Genomic DNA, 21,865 nt, shown 5'->3' with positions numbered 1-21,865 from the left:
GGACATTAAAAGTTTAACGTGGACCAGGATTTTTATCACGGATTTGCTTAATCATGAGTTTCTTTGAATTTGTGCTTCGGACTTTCTCAAGCTTCATTTTTGCTTTTGTTCGTGCATTTTTGTAATTTTATGCTTTTTTTTAGCATTTATGTTTTAATGGTTCTGTACTTTAGCCTTTATCCACAAACTGCACACTATTCCTCATTCTGCAACCTCGTGTTATTCATGTGCAGATGTTTCATTAAAGTTCGATGTCAGAGTCACTCCTGCTATTTATCTGATCTCTGTCTGTTACCCGTCTCTCACATACGTGTGTCTGTGTGACTCATCTGTTGTGTTTATAAGCTGAGTGAACTGTGGTCAAACAAAAACACGTTTGCAGAGTATGACTTAGAAGTGTCTCGGTTAAATGACCCTGGAATGAGACAAGGTTATCTATCATATTTATAGATCTCTTTGCAGCATGAGGCAAATATGTAGCAGTGTTTACCACTTGAATGGATTCTCTACATTTAATAAAAAATATTATTTTGATGTATTATTTGATGAGATTGGGTTTTTATTGGGTTTATAAGTGAACGGTGAGTTTAATTTAAAGTCTCAAAGGTTAACATAATGCTACTGTGAGAAAACTCTTGACTTCAACCATGCGTGCAATCAAATACTGACCTTCCAGACATGGCTGGACTCAGTAATAATTTTATCTATGTGAAGATGAGCTTTTTATCAACCCTCACGGCATGGTTTACCTTTCATTCCCCTTTACTCTGACCTCAGTTTTTTTATTTTCAAAAATGGATCAACATGAATCATGCTAATCACCAGTCTTGAATTCAAAGAGGGGATTTTAGACATGCCATGTTTGTATCTTTTAATTATGGAGTGACAAGTTTGATATTTACTTTAGTGTTGCAGTATAAAGAATACTCAGACAAAATACAACTAGTGGTGCTATAGGGCAGGGATGTCCAAAGTCGGTCCTTGAGGGCCGCCGTCCTGCAGGTTTTAGACATTTCCCTGCTTCAAGACATCTGATTCAGATTCAGAACTGGAGGACAGGAGCTCTCGAGGACTGGATGTCGACATCCCTGCTGTAGAGGGTCAGCAGTAGGTCTATAGAGGGAGAAATGGGTTGGAACATTGTAACTACCTACCAAGACACTATGCCATTCAAACAAAAATGGAGGATGTGGGTGGGCGGATCACTGGTAGGTAGCCTAAAATAAATCTCAGGAAACACTGCTGTACACACTTAACCAAAACCCTACAAGAGGAACTTGAGCGTTGCAGCTGAATTGTTTCTCTGATGATTTCTGCATCGAAAACCAACAAAATGTCTTTTTTCTATCTATTTAATCTGCTGCCTGATTACTGGTTTCAGAGACTGTTATTTGTCACATTTCTGCCTTGTGGGAAATTAATTGAGAAGTTAAAGTTGCTGTGGATGATTTGATTTGCTTCATTCAGATTGTCAGACATGAACAAAAGCTTATGAAGCCCCCAAAAAGTGGAAGTGTGTAACTAAGAATGGATAGAATCCATCCAGACTTAAGTAATTAATCTCTAAACTCAACAGTCAAGAAGCCCCAGCTTCTTAACCAGAGGTCATTGCTTTTCAATGTTTATAGTAAAATCCAACCCAAATCCAGGAAATCACACCAAGCTGATTAGATGTGTGGTTCATCAAGAGACACATCACAGATGTTTATTGTTAAATTGTTTGTCCACCAAACAATACCACATCAGCTGTATATGTTTGCCTGTCTGTACGTCTTTGTGGCCAGATGTGAAAGCGTTGCAGTGCTGTGGCAGCATCTACAGGAGGTTAAAGTGGTCTGGCAGATGTTTATTCGTCCGTCTGTGGACAGACTTTGACTTAAATATCCTGATATGAACTCAATGCTTACAAATAAAACTACCATTTGTAACCACTTTCAAATATCGTCTTCATATCTCTTGAGAATACTTATTCCTACCGAGCTCCTTCACAAATAGATATCCTCATCCCTTGTCTTTTCTACACTTCTCAATCTCTCATCAGAATTGAACTTGGTCGCATCTTTTGCTGAGCTTCTTTTATGGTTTTAACGGTTTTAACAGTACTAGCACACAGTTCTCTTGAACCAATCCAAGGCCACTCAAGGACTAGACTTTTTTTTCTTTTATCTTCCGATTCCTCGCATTTCTAAATCTGTTGTTGTAGTTTCCTGTGTAATGAGGGCTATAAATTTTAGCGTGGAATGCTGTTTACTGTTTTATCAGTGTTCAGTCAGTTTCTCATGCAGATATCATGCTTTTTATACCTTATTTATGAGGCTGTGTATATGTTATGAAGTATTTTACATTTATAACAAACCATTCCTCTTTCTTCCATATGAGCCATACATGTTATCTCCTTAACTTTAATTATTATAAGAAGAAAAATTGGTAATATTTCACTGCTTTGCATTTTAAATGAAGAGATCAGTTATGAGGAGACACTTTTGACATGTGAGAACTCCAGTTACTCAGATTAAACAAAAGTATTATGATTTAAGTTATTTTTAATCAACAGATTGAACATTTTATGTCAAGTTGGCATCAATATCACAAAGAATAAACGCAGCCTCTCTTCACTCAGATCAGCGAGTCACTTTCCCGTTGCTGAAGGCTTTTGTTCAGCCTGTGGTTTTCCTCTCTGCTAATAACCTGTTAAAACTCAGCCACTGTATTTCCTGTTGACTACAATATGAAGATGCCTGTGGTGGGGTTGTGCTGCTTTTGTAACAGTTCGGTAAGAGAGAGTTTAAACTCAAAGTGTTGTGAAACCTGTGTAACGAGCCATCCATCAGACAATTTGTAACACCTCCAATGCTGCTTGTACTTTTTTTCATGTGAACTAAATGTAATCCCGTTCTGTCTGCAAACATTACAAGATGAAGGAATATTAACTTTTTTGTCATTCAACCCATTTTGCCTGGTTATAATAAAACATGTTTTGACACAGAGGAAGTTCACACAGTACCAAAAACACCCAGCGTTTATGCTTCTTTAAAACACAGATCACTTTAACTATGCTATTCAAACCATCTATAAAAAAACATAATATTCTCCTGTGAGCCTGTGTTTAGCTCATATCCATGCTCTCTGTGGGTCCTACACTGCCTCCCTCCCCTCCCTGGATGCTCTGGTAGATGGACGCCATGTCGGCGTTGGATCTGATCTGGTTGGCGAAGTCGGCCATACTGGGGCTCCTCTCCACCTCCGGCACAGCCAGCAGGGCAGCGACAGCTCGCATGGCCGAGCGCCGCAGCTCCTCCTGCTTCTCAAACTCCTGCTTCACGGAGCCGGCCTTCACCTACGGACAGCGAGAGGTGATGGAGACTTTGTTTCAGTGCACTGAGTAGTCATAACTTGCTAATGTTAACTTTCTCAATAAATATAGTTCAATAAATCAATCATTTTACTATTTATCAATAAGACTTTGTGTCTGAGTTTGAGTTTACTTTTGTGGTACAGGTCGCTTTAAGTGGCTCCACTAGTCTGTCCAGTCTTTGAAGAACAGCAGCAGGACACAAAGACACCAGTCTGGCCAGCATCAAGAAGGTCAACATCTGCAAGTCACAAACAAAAACGCATGTGAGACACAAGGAAAACTAATTAATGGGACACTTGTAGGTTGCAGGAGCAACTGCGTATGCGCTGTGGTTTCTATAGTCAGAAACCTCTGTGAGGCTGCAGTGTCTTAACACTGAAGCACTTTCTGAAACCTGAGAGTTTTCTGTCTTTCTGTCTAAACTCTGTCAAATCGAAATGCAGACGCTGGCTGTGAAGCTGAAGTATTTTCGAACACGGTTGGTTGTTCATGAAAAAACTGACTTGACTTTTTTATTGTGAGAACTGACCATTAAAGAAAGCAATCTGAGCCGAAGTTTCCTACTGATCAAGAGAAACGACTCAGATATGATGTCACTATGCAAATCATTTCTGCTCACTCTGATATCATAGTGGTCTTTGAGTCCTTCCTCTACATGATCCAGGAACTGCAGGACGTCCAGCCCCTCCAGGCAGCTGTCCAGTAGAGTGTACATACACTCAAACGCTGCTTTACGTACATCCAAACCATCGTCCACAGTGTGTTTGAATGGACCCATCTCCACCTGCAGTGCACAAATAAAACAGTATGTCTGCACAGAGAAAACACATAAACACCCGCAGTTTCTCGGCCAGTGAACTCACCTCTCTGATGAGGTCCTTCCTGATCTGGGTCTCCTTGTAGAGGTGAGGCAGCACCTTTCCCAAGAGACCGCGGATCAGAGATGGTTTATTATGAGCTGCAGAGTTGAACATCACCAAGGCGACACGACGCACATTGATGTCGTTATCCTGTAGAGTTTTCAGGAAGTCTCCTGTCACACACAGATAAAATCACAGCTTTAGAGAAGTGTTTGTGTAAAATTCGATCCAAACAAAGATAAACAAGTTCTGTCCTTCAGATCAGAGGTTTTCAAAGTGTTATGTGGGCCTCCAAAAATGTTCTCAGAATGAAGAAAAGAAAAAGCAAATCGAAGGCAGCTCTGTTTTAACACAGAGAAACTAAGAGAAAAAAAGGACCACTCAGAGAGCACAAAATCAGCTCAGACTTGCAACACATCTGCAGTGAGAGGTAGCGGGTTAGAGGACCGCAAGTTTGAAGCAAAGACAGCTTCACCACAAATGAACAGTAGAAGAAGTGAAAATCTGATGAAGTCTGATGAGTCTCTTCCTGTTGAGGCTGAACATAGTTTTTTTTCCTGAATCAGCAGCATGAAATCAAAGAGCAACCTGCTTTTTGTCAGTGGTCACGGTTTGAGTGCCACAGCCGGTCTGAGCCCTGCTTCAGAATCTGGATCTCAAAGTGAGCTTTACAACATAAAATGCATGAAATTGATGCTGTTAACATGCTGTTCCTAATAAAATAACCAGTGAATGTAAAGGCTAAGATGCCTTAACATCTGTTTCAATGTGATTTTAAGTGCAGATTTTGAAATATTATATATATTTAGTAGGGCTGGGACTTTAACGCATTAATCAAGATTAATTAATTACTTCCCACGATGGTGGAATGACCTACCGAGGACTACCAGAACAGGGGCGTCCCTGTCTATCTTCAAGAAACTCTTGAAAACCCAGCTCTTCAGAGAGCATCTCCTATTCTAGCACTTACCTTTCACCTATCTCTGCACTTTATCTTTCTGCACTCCCTTCTATGCCTGCACCCTATCTCTACTCTGTCACCTCTGACAGAGTCGGACTAGTGGGTTCCTTCTATGTAGTTTATTGTTAGCTTTTTATAGCTTGTTATATCTCCATTTGTAAGTCGCTTTGGATAAAAGCGTCTGCTAAATACATAAACATAAAATAACATAACATAATTATGCAAAAATAAAAAAATGGAGCACCAACTAATGTTCATGACTTCAGAAAACACAAACTTTTTTACTGCGTCATTCCCCCTCTCTCTGCTTTCTGTGCCTTTTTATCTGTCCTGTCCATTAAAATAACATAAAAAAACAGAGGATAGATGGACGCTCGATAAGAGCACGGTTGGTTATGTATTCAGTCATTATTCAATGGTATACTAAAATCCATGTGAAAAAAACTGCTTCTCACTGTTCTCAGTTCAAATATTTATATGCGATTAAAATGCGATTAATTTCGATTAATTAATTACAATGCCTCTGATTAATTAGATCAATTATTTTAATCGAGTCCCGGCCCTAAAATTTAGTATTTTCAAATGAGGAATTCCTTTGTGGCTTGTGTTTTTTGGTTTATGACTTACCAATGCAGTCTTTCAACAGTGAATCGATGGGAGCCGGATGGTCAACAATAGTGAACTTGATAGCTGTCACTACTGTGCTGCGAGCCAGAGGAGAACCTGCGAGGAGGCAAGTGGAGTACTGAATTAAGAATGTTTCCAGTTTGGGATGGTTTACATAAGCGTCATGAAGATCATTTTAAAGTGATTTACTCAGTTTCCTGCGACATATCCCTCACATCTGAACCTAAATACAATAGAGCTGAGTAGAGTGTTGTTTATAGTGATAAGAGCCTTTATGGTGTAATACTGTGTCAAGAATGTTCAACATAACTTGTCATGGAGGTGTCTGTTGCTGTGGAAGCTACACAGACAACAATGTAAAAAGGAAATGATGGTGCTACTTCCTATTAAAGATTACTCTAAAATGGTTTGAAACCTGCTGAGGCCTTATTTACACCAAAGGATACAGCCTGTTGACCATTATGTTGTGGAGCAATTTCATTCTGGTTCAAACTGTTGCTCAGATGAACTGACAGACTGACCCGTCTTGATCCTTAAGCTTAGATACTGATAAGACAAATACTGTATCTTCATATCATCTTGCTCAGAGACGCTATATAAAGACAAAATCATTTATACTCATCCACTCATACATTATTTACTCCTTTGCTTCCTGAAGAGTTTTTTGTATTTTTATCATATTTGGTTCCTCGGACTTGTTTCTGAATAAATTGTGTTTTTAAAAGTCTCAATATTCAATCAGCTGAAAAAAGAGAATCTCAAATGTAAAGTTGCTTTGAAACTGCACAGCTCTGTATGAGATGTTCATAAAAGAATGAAATTCAACTCCACAGCCCTCCTACCAGCTTTGATTTGTTGTCTCAGTCTGGGCAGAAGTTGTGCAGGGTTGACTAAAGTCAGCTTTCCCAAACACTCAGCCACCAGGTTCCTGGTTCCTTCCTCCTGACTCTCACAGTGTTGGAAGAGCAAAGCCCAGATAGACTCCACATGGGACGTGAGACTAGAAGCTGGACAGGCGCTGAACAGGGAGAGAAAAAAGGGATTCATCAAAGGGAGGAAATGCGAGTTTGAGTCTGACTTTAAAGGGAAATGCAAAGATGACTGAATTAAACTTTTTTCCCCTCAATTATTCTGTGATTGGTTAAAAAAAAACCTAAACGGGACATAATGATGTACACAAAGTTGTCAATTTACAGGTTTGGTCACTAAAGAACGGAGAGCTGTGTTGGTTCATTCAAAAGATATTTAAAAAAAGATTATCCAAAGAGCGGATGTTGAGTTAAACATGTTCTGTAAATGTATGAACACTCACCTGATGACTTCTTTGAGGGAGTGTAGGAGCAGGTATTGTCTCCGCGGCTGTGCTGAAATCTCTTTCAACAGGAAGGGCAGGTACTCCTTCAGGCTCCCGACCGCCATGCTGCCCAAGGCGCAGGAGGCTGCCGTCTTCACCTGGAAACACAAGCAAGATACTTTATCACCAGCATTCACAAAATCTAAGGTTTCACTCAGTTTTCATACAGCAAAAAGCAGACAACACTCCTCTTCTCACATCATTAGATTTACATAGACCCCTTAATTAGTTTTTGATGAGGTTGTTTGTTTGCTAATGAATGACACATGTCTTATCCCTCTTTTATTCATATGAGACATTGTAACATACAAAGCAACAAGAAAAAGGCTTAGATTAAAAGGTTTTTTCTTTAGCTTTGACTAACACAATATAATTAATGACAGAGGGCTACATTATCAACTGCTGCAAATCTCATGTTAAAATATATTTACCACAAATAATCCCAATGTATTATCAAAACACACTTTAATTTATCCATAAAAAAAGAACCAACTGACATTTAAAATCGTCTCCGTTCTGCAGCAGTAAATTGGTAAACTACTCCTTTAAACTACACCACTAGTCCATTATATTGATATAAATTCACACAAGTAATATCAATTTGCAGCCGTGGAACTATGCACAATGTCTTACCTCTTCACTGGTGGAGGAGAAGGCCTCCAAGATCACTCCCTGCACCTCCTTACTCGCTCCCAGACTGCCGCCGCTCCTCCCCACCTCCCCCAGACACAACAGAGCCAGGACACGAGATGACTCTGGAGAGCCAGGATTCTTCACCTGAGGGGATGAGAAAAGAGGTTCAATAACACTGGAGCACAGCTTACTTCGACATCACTCACTATTTTTCACCAAAACCATATCAGCCGATGGACCAAAATACTCGGATCCATACTGTCACTGCTAAAGAGGAGAAACTCCATCATGACTGAAGTAAATGAACCCTCAGCCACATTTCAAAACTGCCTCCAATCTTTGGCTATATGGATAAAATGATTCATTCAGCACTGCTGTGTGTCTATAACTGTGCACAATAATATTTGAAATAGTTAAAAATGAAAATATAAAGTGAATAATAAATAATAAAAAAGACTGAAAAGACTCAGAGTTTAACTCAATATGCAGAGTGTGTATGTAAAATGCATCGAAACAGACCTAGAGTAGAGCATCAGAGAGAAAGATGCAGTCGCACACCTGTTGTATGAGGCTGGACACAGTGCCGGGCGTGTCTTTGGGAGAAGCTGAAGACAGAGCGGCCACACAGCGAGCGACAGAGTGATAGGACTGCCTGTGGAGGATGCTGCTGTCCGCAGAGGACTTAGAGCTCTGAAAAGGCTCTGTGAGAGACTTGAGCAACTGACTGGAGAAGAGAGGAATAGTCATTTGTTTTATTTATTCAATTGCTTCATCAATTTGAATCTCATAGGTTGATGGACATCAGTTAAATCATATGTGATCTAAACAAGCTGGATTACAGCAAACTTGCTCATTTACATTCATATTCAATAATCAGGTTAAAAAAACAAAACATTACCAACACGTATGCACAAACAGATACAAATTCAGGTGATAATACCCAAATCCATGTGGTAACTATACAAAAAAGTCACAGTTTCTTCAGGGTAATATTTGGGGGCAATAACAAACTCAGACCAGTTACGTCTGATGAAGACTTTAACAATGATGGCACTCTGTGTTCAGAGCTCATACAAGATAGAATCTAACTAAATCACCTTTTACTAGACTCACCTAGACTGAAAGGCATAAAGCCATTCACTTAAATATCTCTTGAAGTTTTGCTTTATACTAGGGCCGGGACTCAATTAAAAAAAATGTATCTAATTAATTAGAGTCTTTGTAATTAATTAATCGAAATTAATCGCATTTTAATCACATATAAATATAAGCATTTTTTTCACATGGATTGTAGAACTCCATTGAATAATGACTGAATGCATAAGCTTAAGCAACAAAACATTGTTTATTTTTTGCAAAGTGGTACTTAACCAACCGTGCTCTTATCGACGCTTCCATCCATCCGTCAGTTTATTATTTTTATTTTCTTATACCTTTTAATGGACAGGACAGATAAAAAGAGACAGAAAGCAGAGAAAGGGGGAATGATACGCAGTAAAAGGCCGTCCGAAGCAGGATTCAAACCGGGGCCGACAGCCGCGAGGACTGTAGCCTCTTTACACGGGGCGCCTGCACAACCCACGACTACGCTACCGACCATCCCAGCCGTCTGTTTTTTAAACAAAAATTTCCCGTCCACGGAGCCAACCAAAGCGGTCTCATCAGCTTCTTCGCTCATGTTTGACTATTGTTCACTGTGGTTTGTTGTTGTCTGAAGTCATGATCGTTAGTTGGTGCTCCAGTATAATCGGTATGCCTGAAACTCATCCAGTGAGAAGCATCGCCCTCGGTGCAAAAATAAGAGGGATTAAAATGCGTAATCATTTTGCGTAATTAATTCATCTTAATTAACATGTTAAAGTCCCGGCCCTACTTTATACATAAAATACTGCCAAAATGTTGATTTCAGCTACATGTTTACCATACAAGCTGTAGTGTATCATCTCTGGATGGTTAATCTGTTCACACACAGACAAATCTGTTTTCCTTGAACTTTCCCTGCTGATACACTTGATAAGTCCACGTGGGGTTGTGTTTGAATTTGGACTTTTTCCTTTGTTTCCACAAACAGAGGCGAATGGATCAGCTTTCCTGCCACCCGAGGAGTCTGAACATAACATGCTGTCTGGTCTGTTTTGGTTTGGCTTCATTCTCTCTTGGTTGGCATCGAAAGACCTGACTCAAGCTCAAATCTCCTGCAGAGCCGCAGAAGACATTACATATTTTTCTCGACTTAGTATTACTGCCTGTGATTAGTGAACTGATCTTTATCTATAGAATTTGTGGAGTTCCCCTTGAAAACTGCAATCACTTCAATATCAGTGTTGCAATGTAATGCAGACCTGACTCAGAAGTGACTCAGACTGATGTTAACACACTCCAGACATGATATAATCTGGATTGGTGACGCAGGGGGGGAGCTCTGATCAAGTTTCACTGTAATGTTTTATATTCTGTAATGAAATATAATGGCGTTTAATCACCTTAAGTGACTTCAACATTGTGGGTTTTGGAAGGATTTATGTCACATGACGAAATAGCAGCTGTTTACTGGCCTGAGGGAAACACTGACATTTTAGATCATTTTATTTTTAAAGTGCTGGCAAAAAGTCACCCATTAAACTACGTGATCATTATCAGCTATTTAAAACCTTTGTGGGTCAACAAAAGTATTACAAACAAACCATTAGAAGTTATCAACCCTGAACAGCTTTCCCACCAGAATTCCCTTCTTTTCTCCAACATGGACCCATATGTGCTCACTGTCACATGCCATCTTACCTATAACCCAAGTTAGTGGCCTTGGATTGTACCATTGCCTGAAGGAAGTCCAGTATGGCGACCAGCGCGCCACCCTGCAGCAGTGGTGAATGAATGAGTCTGAAGACTCCTGGCAGCACAGATGAGCTGATTTTAGCCAGAGAGGAGGGGCAGGCTTTGGCCAAACACGTCAGCAGGGTGATGGATACCTAAACAGAGTCACACAATGTCTAAAGTTTACCACAACATCGATAAAACATATATTGGTTCAGAACTTTGTGTTGTTGAAAGCGGACTCATCTGTCTGTTAGCAGAATACTTAAAAACTCAACTGGTACAGTTTTTACCCACTCATGGAAAAGAAAATATATATCGCCCACCCTGGCTTTAAATTCAATATATGACATACTGTTATTTATAATGCTAGAAAGGCTTAAAAATGAATTTGTATCAGCTCTAATACTTTAAAGTTTTAATGAGAATAAGCATAGCTGCAGCAACATTATGAATATGAATCAACTGTAAGCTTCCTCCTCTCTGAAGCCATTTCATACAGGCACTGCAGGACTGAAAACAGAGATGTTCCGTATCATTTGTCCCTGACTTCGTGCACAGGTCACCTCACCCAGCAAATTTATTGGAGCATTTACAGCAAGCAAGTGTGCATGCTAGTAAGAATCCGTATGTTGTTTTCTCTAGATAGTTGCTATTGTAGATATGTTAAAATACATGTGATCACGATACCAACACAAAAACAGTCCTATCTGTTATTCTCGACGTGCCGTTAACAGCACAGTCATCACCATAACGTAGTTTGTGTCTCGTATCCTGCGTCCTACACGCTCTACCCTGATGGAGAGGCTCGAGCCGACTGTTCACAGTCTCCAGGAAATGTGCGGCGTACAGCTCACCCCTCAGACACTACATTGACGTCTATCTAACCTCTCTGAGCTCCCACTGGAGACTGGAATGGCTTCATGACTATTATTACATATTCTGTAGTATTCCTATAGAATTACATAGAGAGGCTGATGTGTTTTGGTTGAGGTGGCACTAAACATAGGATGAAAACAAATAATATCACTTAAGGAAATAGCCTCAAACATTTGTTTTGATAAATGTGTGGAGTCATGATCATGACCTACTAAATGTATATAAAACTCTTCCTTGCCAAAAGTCTGTATCTCGCTGTCAAATGCACGCATACAAACATTTTCCAACTATTTTCTACGACTGTCTGAGCACTTTAAAGTACCAAGAATCCCCTTTTGGCATTATTTATCCTCCTGATGTTAAACTGCACAAGTTGTGAGCAGCATGAATAATGTGTGTCTGTACCTGAGATACATGCATGTCGCTTTCATCCACCAGAGGGGGAAGCTCACTCAGCATGGGCTCCAGAGCTGCGGGCTTGATGCTGGCAGCGTGATGGGTGACCAGTGAAGTGAGACACGCCAGCGTGCCGAGCTTCAAGGCCCGCTGGTTCTTCCGCAAGAAAGATCCCAAAACAGACAACGTCTCTGGCAGGATGGATGACAAGTCAATCTGGAGAAGGAGGGCGGTTATTTCTATGCTTTTTAAAAAGTCAAATAAAAAGGGCGCTGTTTATGAAAAAAGGTCATACTGAACCTTGAATGGGGAAGCAGAGACGAGGGTGATGGTCCTAACCGCTGTGAGCCTTGTTATCTCATTTTTTAATCTCTCCAGAAAGATCGCCAAGACTCCCTGCAGCTCTGCCCCGAGGTGGTCGCCAAGATGACACACCATGTGCCCCATGCAGGAAATAGCCCTCTCCTTCACTTCCTGGTCAATGTCTGTTGCTTTGAGCCTCTTCATTGTTGCTGAAAACACCTTGGGGGGAAACAACATTTTATGAAGAACAGGTGACAAAATAAAACACATCTGGGCCCAAACAATGGCTAAGCCAAGAAAAATAAGTGAAGGGACAAAAACAGGAACAAATTATAGATTAAATACAGCATAAAACAATGTAAACAAAAACAGACTCTTCCATTGTGGCGAACAGTCAATGAAAGGGCAGTAAAGCCTGCCAGAATAAGTCTAAATTTCTAATCGGATGTTCTGGAGGTAGCAGGGATCGGACTCCTACTAAGTAACATTGAGAAGGTTCTGGCAGATGTTTTATACAAGCAATCTCCAATATATGTGATTATTTACAGTCCATCAAAGAAGGGAACACAAAAGAGCAACCCTGCTTTATGTGAACAAAAGCATCTGCTTGCTTATGTTGGTCTTTTTGTGACCTGTCCAGGGGGTACCCCGGCTCCCACCCGGCACCAGCTGGGATGGGCTCGAGCTGGACGGATGGATGGATGGACGGACGGACGGATGGATGGATGGATGGATGGATGGATGGATGGACGGACGGACGGACGGACGGACGGACGGACGGACGGATGGATGGATGGATGGATGGATGGACGGACAGACGGAAGGACGGATGGTATTTTTGTACTGCATAACACTGCTTTCTGCAACTCTAACTGACCACATTTAATCACCTGCTTTTTGTGTTTAAATTAAAGTCACATTCCCAAATTTATCTTAGATTATCATACAGGTGCCTTCATATTCAAGGCTGAACTTCTTGGCAATTAATCATGATTTTTCAAGTAATTTTGTAGTTCTTGGCAGATAAATCACCAAATCTCCTGGTATTGTTACTGAAGACTCAATTTATTAATTTTACACAATTTCACTGAAGCAAAACCGGCTTTTTTGCAGCCCTGGAACCACACATCAGATGTAAATATACATCTAAAAGAGAGTTGAGGAGCATTCTTGCTTATAATTGAAGTCTTGATTCCCCAACAATAAAATTGACCAAATTCTGCCAACGTCTTAGCGACCGTCATTCACAACATTTAGTTTTGATTTGACCTAATCTGTTCAGTTGTTTTATTCTGGAAGAGCCTTATCTTTGTCTAATCTACTTGATTTCAATCTTTTTGTGTTTCCGTGTTCTTGTGTTTGGATTTTGGGGTATTTTTAGGTTACCTTTAGCATGTATCCAGGTCATAATGTTACCATCCATTTCCTGTTTATTTCTTACCTGCATCCACTTATCTACTCTCCCCTCCTAGCATATATACTCCTTGGTTTTCATCGTTTATTGTTCTGCCAGAGCAATCCTGCCGTGTTTTCTGCCTCAGCTAGGTTTCATTTCTTCATCCAGCTGCCTTCTGGCTGTTTCATCCAGTATTTGGATCCTTCAAACCCTAATTCTAAGCCTAACCACACAAGAACAGCCACACATAAATTGTTTTTTTCAATAAACGGATAATATACGTCCTTTGGTAACTGCTGTGTGTCGTGCTTGAGCTGCAGCAACTCACACAAAAACAGTCAAGATGCTTTCAAGCAGCTCATAAATCTCTCTGACAGGCCAGCCGGGACACAATTGTCTCTTTCTCTTTGCAGGAGTCTTTTTAACCGATTAAGACGCCGTCATGGTCTGTTTTTGTTTGTTCAGGTTTCTCTTTTGGTTTGTGATGTCTTATCCTGTTAACCATCCAGTTCACTTCTGTTTATCTGGGTTTTCTTATGCTCATTGCCATATTTTATATCTGTTAAGTGTTCAGTCAGGTTTTGCCCTCTTTCTGTTCTTGTGTTATGTTAATACCCGTCTTATTTTGTAGAGCTTTGTTCTCTTGAGTTAGCAGAACTCCTGGCCTTCTCACACCGGAGACCTAATATACAAAGCAGGTTCAACATATCCAGGGTGTCTAACCCTAACAGTGGACTCAATAAGTGGTACTACGATGCTAAATCAGCTCTTTAGGTCATGCCAGGTTTTCGACTCTGAATATGTGCGCATTCATGTAAACAGGTGGTGTTTACATCAAATGACCAACATGTTCTTCCTGATCTGTTCTTTATTCACCACCTGGTTGCTCTATTTATCATTCCATCTGGTCCTGGTCAGCTTTGCCTCTGGATTTCTGTTCGTTCATGGCCTCTGTTGGTTTTCCTATTCTAGCAGTGCCTTTTGTTCCGTTGGCCCATTTCGTCATTAAGATCTTTCGTTTGCCTTCATGGACTGACTCCAGCACACTTTGACCTGCATTTGGATCCTCCTCATTTTCTCTATGGATTGTGACAGTTGCATTTGATGAAAGAAAGCTAGAGCTCGGCTCCCTCTGAAAGGAGTGTGTTTGTGTATGCACTCTCATGACAGAGAGTTTATGAGCAGGAAATACAAAGAGTGAAATTATTCTGCTCTGTTTGCTACTCTCTTCAGGTTTAAAATATTGTGTTTTGAAACTTCAATTCAGCAGGAAACTATCTGATGTCCTCCTGGTTCATATTCTTTGTTTGGCTCCGTAGGAGATTTGTCTTCATTTACAATCCATAATTTTTTTCATGACAAAACCACCAGATTAAAACTGTAAGCTTTCATTTCTGTGCCTAAAAAGTGTCTAAAACTGTCAGTCGTAAAACATAAATCCTTCCTCTGTTGTCTTTCCAAAGTAAATACAACTCAAAAACAGAATTACAACATTTGTGATTGAAATCATCTCAGTGGCTTCATCAAACTCTTGTTACCGTATTTTCCTTTTATAAATCAGTAAATTACACTCTCCCAGGAGGGTGCACCTCCAGCTTCAGAGCCACTTGGTGATCACTGAAAAATGAAAAACTGCCAGGAGGATTCAGAGCATAATCAAATTAGAACCCCACAGATCAGAGAAAACAGCTGTGAGCCCTCGTACCTCCTTGACGAAAGGTTTGGGGTCAAATCCTCCAGCTGTGGCTGTCTGTCCCTGTGGCCTCATCACTTTGACCAGCTGCTGGGTGACCAGCAGAGCCTCCGAGGTGATCTTATAGAAAGTGTCCTCAACACACGCCAAGACCGCAGGCAGCAGCACCTGCAGGGACCACAGCAGAGACGGCAAATAGAAGTATTACAAAATCAGCCAAAGCTCTTTTTTTTCAACAGTACACAGAGTACTCTGCGTTTGTACTCCTAACAGAGCAGAATATCTACGATATCATTGGGATAAAGCCTTCCTTTTTTTATCAAAATGTTAAACTGCTGAATCCCCTGCAGCTTGTAAAGGGAGGATCAGAGCTCACTGCTTCAGTTTCGTAGGAAGCTATGATATCTGTTTTTGTCCTTCTCCACTCAAAATTGTCCACTCAGATGTCCTGGTAACAATTTATCATTCAAATGTAAAAGAATGAGACGACTGGAATAAAATGTTTGACTGCACAGCTTATTTTCGTCTTCAAATCGTAGTTTTAAACATTATAACTGAGCAAACATTTAAAAACAAAGCATTAAAGGTGGTTTGAAGGACCTGCATGTGTGGCTGAAAGGCTTGCGGCGGGTGGGAGAGGAGAAGGACGTGGAAGAAGGAGAGAGCATCGATCCTTATGGTGGAGGAGGTGGACTTGTCTGTCAAGGAGAAGATGATTCCTGGAGGGTGGAGGGATGGAAGAGGAGCAAAAGAAAGAAAAAAAGATGGAGAAGGAGAAAAGCAGGGAAAAGAGAAAATGAAGCAGCTGTGGGAAAAGACAAATAGATGTTTGTGGGTTTTTATGGAGAAGAAGAGACAGCACAAGAAGAGAAGTTGCACAATGTAATGTGAGTGTACTTGTCTGTATTTGTGAGGAACAACTGGAGTTTTAGACCGCAGGAGGGAGCACATTAACGTGAAGTTAGTAAAAGTTTAGGGTTTCTGTGTGTGCCTGCGTGCATATACCAGGTATCAGAGCAGGGATGTGCTCTTCCAGGGCTCCAGGAACAGTGTGAGCGAGCTCAGTGAGAAGACAGAAGCAGCCCTGCCGAGATTTAATGCTCTTCTCCTTCAACTGTCTGTGGAGAGCCTTCACGATCACTGGAATCTGGAAGCAGACACACACACATTTACGCAGTTTACCTCCAAGAATAATGTATCGTGCTGTATGAAATAGAAGTTTTTCTTTCATAAAGTGTGAAGATTTTGCAAAACCCTGTTTAGTGATCACATCTTTTTTGTAAGCCTTGTCAGACCAAGTGATAACCTGATTCAGTACCTGTTTTTTCAGCAGGGAAACTGCTGGCTCCTCCTCCCTGCTCACCCCTGAGTCTGCACCGGCCATGATGAGGCCGTGGTGACCTGAACCCGTGTGAGTTTGTCTCAGCAGTGCTGAAAAAGCAGCGAAGACGTCGGCCCTCACATTCTCCTCTCGCTCTTTGAATCGGGTCAGCAGAGCGGGACAGATGGAGGAGTAGAAGGAGAGAAGGAGGTCTCTGCGTGTGCTGATCAAAGCCTCCAGACACTTAATGGCAGAGCGCCGCACCTTCCAGCTCATATCATCATCATCGCTGTATTCGTCGTCTGATTCTGGATGGAGTCGTGACATGAGATGCAACAGCAGTTACGTCGTACCGGAGACATATAACATACATATGGAGTTCATATGAGGCTCATGACTGCAATCATTTGCTCATTCTATACCAACAAAACCCAACCGAGCAGCTGGTTTTACGCGAAGACTTCTTTTTCTCAGACTCAGCAGAAATTTAATCTAACAACAAACTCTTTTTCAAGGGGAGAGCAGAGACAAAAACATCCTTTGTTTGACCTGAAAACTCACCTGAATCTTAAAAGCACATTCACAGAAATGTATTTGCTTTCACTTTAGCATCTTCCTGCTGAATGTCAGTTTGTCTGTTGGACAGGCAGTTCTCACAAACCTTCATCAAGTCCGTCCTCTATGTCCATGCTGTGCTCGTCCTCCTCCTCACTGCCATCGTAGTTGTAGTTTGGGTCAAAGGTCATGAACTTAAGGCAGAGCTGAGTCACTGAAGCAACATGAGGGGACATCTCCTTTGGACACCTGTCAAACGGTGTAAAGGGCGTGGTGGGGACATGATGTCTCAATGTGAAGTCAGCATAAGATAAATCTTTAAATTCTTCTGTACTTATAACTTATAGTTAGGGCAGAGTTAGCTTTAGGCTCGTTGGGGTCAGACCAGCAGAGGTTGTAGCTATGGTTATGGAAATGAATATTTCTGAGGTGATGGAGACAATCTGTCTGTGTCTGTCAGTGTGCCCACCTGCGTATAAAGGCTTCAAAGGCCTGGAAACAATACTCTCTGAGCTCATCATCCTCCACACTGGTGAATTTCACCACCATCGGGATCAGTTTCTCTAAATGCTCGCCTACAGCACAAACAAAGGACAAGGAAGAAAAACTACAATTAAGATTAAGAAATAAGGCATGATCTCTGGTTTTACTGTTGTATCTTAGTCTAAAGTTTGGTTTTGGTTGTTCTTAGTGGTTTTCTCGTACTCTATTGTTTGTAAAAGGTCCCTTTTTATGTTTATCTACCTCATTTCCTGTTTTATTTAGTAAGAACTTTACGTCCTGTGCATTCTGTTTAGTTTTTTCCAGCCCAGGTTTCAGTTACGTATCGACACATACCCGTCTTGTGTTAATCACACTCAGGCCTGATGTAAGATTTCTTCTGCAGAATTACTGTGACCAAATTTAACCACAATAACTACAAACTATCTACAGACAGTTTGTCTTATTTCTTGGGCAACTGAATTACACTAAAATAGAAGGTGGGAGGAGCCTGTAAGAATAACTGTGAAAAGTTTGACTGAAAGTCCTAATCTGCATAAAGAATAAGAGACTTTGTCACTGTGTATTACTGACACAATATTACTGTTTTACTTTTACTTTTACTTTTAATATCACAGCATATGTCAGGTTTCCATTCTCAGATCATTGTCGCTGTGAGTGTTTGTATGTCTGAATTCTGCTTGCAAAGCCAAGTTTTGCTTCTTCCTCACTCTGCTCTGCATTGCTGGATTTTCTCATCTGGATTCACTGCCTTTACAGGCGCCTGTGAGCCTACATGAGATTACACTATTGGCAGAAAGCAGCTGTAATGGTAATGGTTGCCATGATGACATTGGATGGAAAATCGATGCTAAAGAGGATGTGAATGTAGATCCTGACATTACAGTCCAACCAGGCTCATCCAGACACATAACAGCCATCAGTGTTACAAAGTAAATCTTCACCCAAACTGTAGGATATTTTTCTCATCTGATATTAAATCCACTGCGAATTCAGCAGCAGATCTCACCAACTCGATGGCCGCCCTGCCGACTGACAGTTGCTAAGCACTGGATGTACGTCCTCGTCATTGATGCTGGCGGGCCTTTTGACAACTCTGTCAACAGGTGTTCGGTTAGCTGTGAGAAGAGGGCGTGGCTACAGCAGGGCACCAGGTGGCCGAGAGCCAAGATGGAGCGCTTGCGGACCGCCATTCTGGGGCTCGTCAGCTGATGGAGCATGCAGGTGAAAGAGATATCGGACAAATGAAGCTATGATCAGAAATTCAGTAGAGAGAAAAAGAACTGCAAACAGGACACAGTTCCAAAAGGTTATTATTTACGTGTCCTTACATTCCCACATCACAGATTTACCAGCTGCTGCTTTCATTCCCCAAGTTGAAATGTCCAAACCATTCCCACTCTCCACCTCTTACCAAACTAACTGCAACCGAATGCCTTTTTAATATCTGCAGCTTATCTGAGATTTATTCCCCTTCTATTCCAACTCACCAACTCTTTGTTGTCATGCTGGCAACAAAGCACAGTGGTGAAGAACCACAGCGGTGAAGAACCACAGCGGTGAAGAACCACAGCGGTGAAGAACACACCACTGGAACGTTACTGCATTTGTCACTCTCCAGTTGTACTTTATCTGGATAAATGTTTCTTACCTGAGGCAGCAGGCTGGAGAGTAGAGAGCTGTGGAAACTGACCAGTGCGCCACTAAGCCTGCAGGGAACACAAAAACACTACAATCATTTGTCCGACATAACACGGCATCCCACCTGTCAAAGATTAGTTCACAAATCTTTACAGGAGTAGATCTGAAGTCACGTCTTTGACTGAGACCTTCCTGTGTGGATTAGGGCAGAACGTATTTACCTTCCCAACATGTCCGACAGGATGTCCAGGGCCTCTAACTGAACAGACACGTCTTCTTGTTTTCCCAAAGCACCAATCAGCTGGGAGGTTATCTTCTTACATACACTGGCTGTCAGAGTCAAACCTGTCAAAGCATGTTGAGCCCAGAGGAAGATTTAAAAAGAAACATCACTCACAAACCCCAAACAAAAGATGTTGTTTGTACATGAACAATTGTTGCACCTGTTCTGGCTGCTGTCAGAAATACTCAGAGTTCACTACATCTACTCTTAAAACCTACAAGACTATCAGGACTTAAAGTGCGATAACGTAAAAGGTGAAAAGGCCAAAGTGGAGGAGAAGCTGTGCAGTCATAGTGAAGGAGAAAGATATTATAACGAGTTTATTGGTTTGTATTATTGGTGAAAAAGTCTATCGTCTCATCATGAACTTCAGAGTAATTCCTGGAAAATCTCTTTTTCACATTACAAAATGCTTTCGACATAGGATCAACACATCTGAATGCCGTCGGTCGCCTTCTCTGGCATAAGGAGACAGCTGAGGCAACAGTGGCCCTCACCTGACGAAGACAGCGGCAGCTCCGCGATCACAGCCTTCAGGCCCATGCTGGAAATGTCCCTCAGCTGCTCTTTGTCTGACGTCATGTTTGAACACAGAGTGTCCACCATCGCCTCCACCTGGGGCTCCTTCACCTTACTCACCAGAGGGGCAAGGCTAAACACATCAAACATACCAGCAATTTACTTCATTCTATGGCAGCAACAAATGGGAATGTATTTCACAAATCGCATCCAAACTGATTGAAAAGGAAAAAACACGTACAATAGTTGACTATTTATTTTTCTCTTTGGTTTAAAAAGCATAGAAAATATTCAAGATAAAGTTTTAATATGAGGTAATACATCTAGGTCTGAATGATGCTCCAATGTACGGTTGTATAGAGGCAGAGTCGCCCTCCATCCTGTACAAACTGCAGAAAATAAGACGAGAAACTAATGAATGAGGGTATTTGTTACGTTTTACCATTTCACCGCCAGGTTCTGCACTTCTCCGTTCTTGTCCTCCAGCAGTTTGAGCAGCATGGCAACAACTTTCCTCTCGCTGTCCTCGTCCAGTTTAATGCTGTCCTTCTGCAGCTCCAACATCAGGTCATTCGTGGCCATAAACCTGGACACACACACGCAACAAAGACTGGGATAAGGAAAAATACTCACAGCTGAAACAAATATTTCATTAAACATGAAGAAAAAAACTGAACACGAATCTGGCAATTAAAAAAAGAAAGGACCAGACTTACTCAGAACAGCGCAGGGACATGATAACTGATTAATGTGTTTTAAACAAAATAAGCCACCAACTATCTGTTCTCGTCAGAACACAGGTTTAAGATTTTAAGATTAAGATTTCATCTTAATCTGTGATTTAAACTAAGATTTAAACACAGGTTTAAGATTCACATAGTCACAAACTGTGCTGAAAAACTTTTAAAAGTTTAAAATTATTCAAGTTAATGCGCAGGACTCATCAAGAGTTAACAGTAAAGTTTAAATGCAAAGGGCATCACACCAGATCCTCTGTTCGGCATCTGTCCCATTGTTTCAACTGGGTTATTTATTTCTCACCTAATATTAGGACCCATATATAAATCACAGTGATGCTTTTGGCCATATTTGTGCAGAAATATTAAAGATTTAAAGGGTTCACATACTTTCAATAATTTGTTTATGATAGTAAGCTGAATTCATTTGGGTTTTGGGCTGTTTGTTGAAAAGTGGAAAGTAATAACACTGTGTTTTCACACTATTTCTACACATTTTCCAACCAATATATAAAGTGAACAAATAAATGAAAACGAAAACAATCTATGTGGTTATATTTCTACTAAAGGCAGGCTTTCAGTGTTATTGTCTGCTCCCAGAAAAGTCTTAAAAATCAGAAGACAGAAATGAAGGGACCAAAGTGTAATTAGATGCCGCACGCGTTACATGAGTTAGACTGAAATGTGTCGTCTCACTGTCACAGCTGCTCAACTGTTTCTTACTGTACCTGAAATCTTTGTCAGTGGATGTCATTTTCTCCAACAAGTTGGAGATGTGGTAGGACACACTCGACATCGTCGTACTTTGACAGCTGACACCGACGCGAGCAAACTTAAAAATCTGCGGTAAAGTAAGGAAACTGGGGCAACAGATTCACCCTGACAACATGGCGTGACTGGTGGGCAGAGAGTGGAACTAACGGCCGCTGGAACCCGACACTCGGTGGGTTCGGATAAAAATAGACGTTGGGATAGTGTTCAAGGTTTATACCGCCCCCGTGTGGACAGACGGGGTATCACAGCTGAGTCACTGCTTG

General features: G+C 41.1%; 2 protein-coding genes across 2 annotated transcripts in view; both read right to left on the bottom strand.

The window, feature by feature from the left end:
• dennd6aa (DENN/MADD domain containing 6Aa) overlaps positions 1 to 21,865 on the bottom strand; it is a 271,486-nt gene that overhangs the window by 187,990 nt on the left and 61,631 nt on the right. The window lies entirely within an intron of this gene.
• On the bottom strand, positions 2,526 to 21,736 carry cand2 (cullin-associated and neddylation-dissociated 2 (putative)). Its single transcript, XM_072381542.1, has 24 exons — positions 21,557 to 21,736; positions 20,534 to 20,677; positions 20,070 to 20,224; positions 19,511 to 19,634; positions 19,300 to 19,357; positions 18,658 to 18,856; positions 17,617 to 17,722; positions 17,254 to 17,396; positions 16,590 to 16,900; positions 16,277 to 16,418; positions 15,872 to 15,990; positions 15,284 to 15,439; positions 12,180 to 12,401; positions 11,889 to 12,095; positions 10,572 to 10,759; positions 8,349 to 8,514; positions 7,791 to 7,934; positions 7,116 to 7,255; positions 6,646 to 6,821; positions 5,804 to 5,899; positions 4,219 to 4,388; positions 3,975 to 4,139; positions 3,486 to 3,593; positions 2,526 to 3,337 (listed from the first exon to the last, which is right to left on the bottom strand). The coding sequence occupies exons 1-24, from the start codon at positions 21,622 to 21,624 to the stop codon at positions 3,107 to 3,109; spliced, it is 3,738 nt and encodes a 1,245-aa protein (XP_072237643.1). The 5' UTR covers positions 21,625 to 21,736; the 3' UTR covers positions 2,526 to 3,106.

Source organism: Leuresthes tenuis, unplaced genomic scaffold, assembly GCF_036924035.1.
Source record: "Leuresthes tenuis unplaced genomic scaffold, fLeuTen1.0.hap1 SCAF_3, whole genome shotgun sequence".
Taxonomy (NCBI): domain Eukaryota; kingdom Metazoa; phylum Chordata; class Actinopteri; order Atheriniformes; family Atherinopsidae; genus Leuresthes; species Leuresthes tenuis.
This window is presented reverse-complemented; position numbering and strand designations above follow the sequence as displayed.

Bases quoted from the DNA above. Each gene is read 5' to 3' on its own strand.
- cand2 (XM_072381542.1), bottom strand. From the start codon at position 21,624: ATGTCGAGTGTGTCCTACCACATCTCCAACTTGTTGGAGAAAATGACA. The intron at 17,723-18,657 runs GTGAGATCTGCT...TTTGTGCTGTAG, and splicing joins GCAGGGCGGCCATCGAGTTG to GCGAGCATTTAGAGAAACTG. The intron at 5,900-6,645 runs GTAGGAGGGCTG...GCCTCCTCGCAG, and splicing joins GAGACAACAAATCAAAGCTG to GTTCTCCTCTGGCTCGCAGC.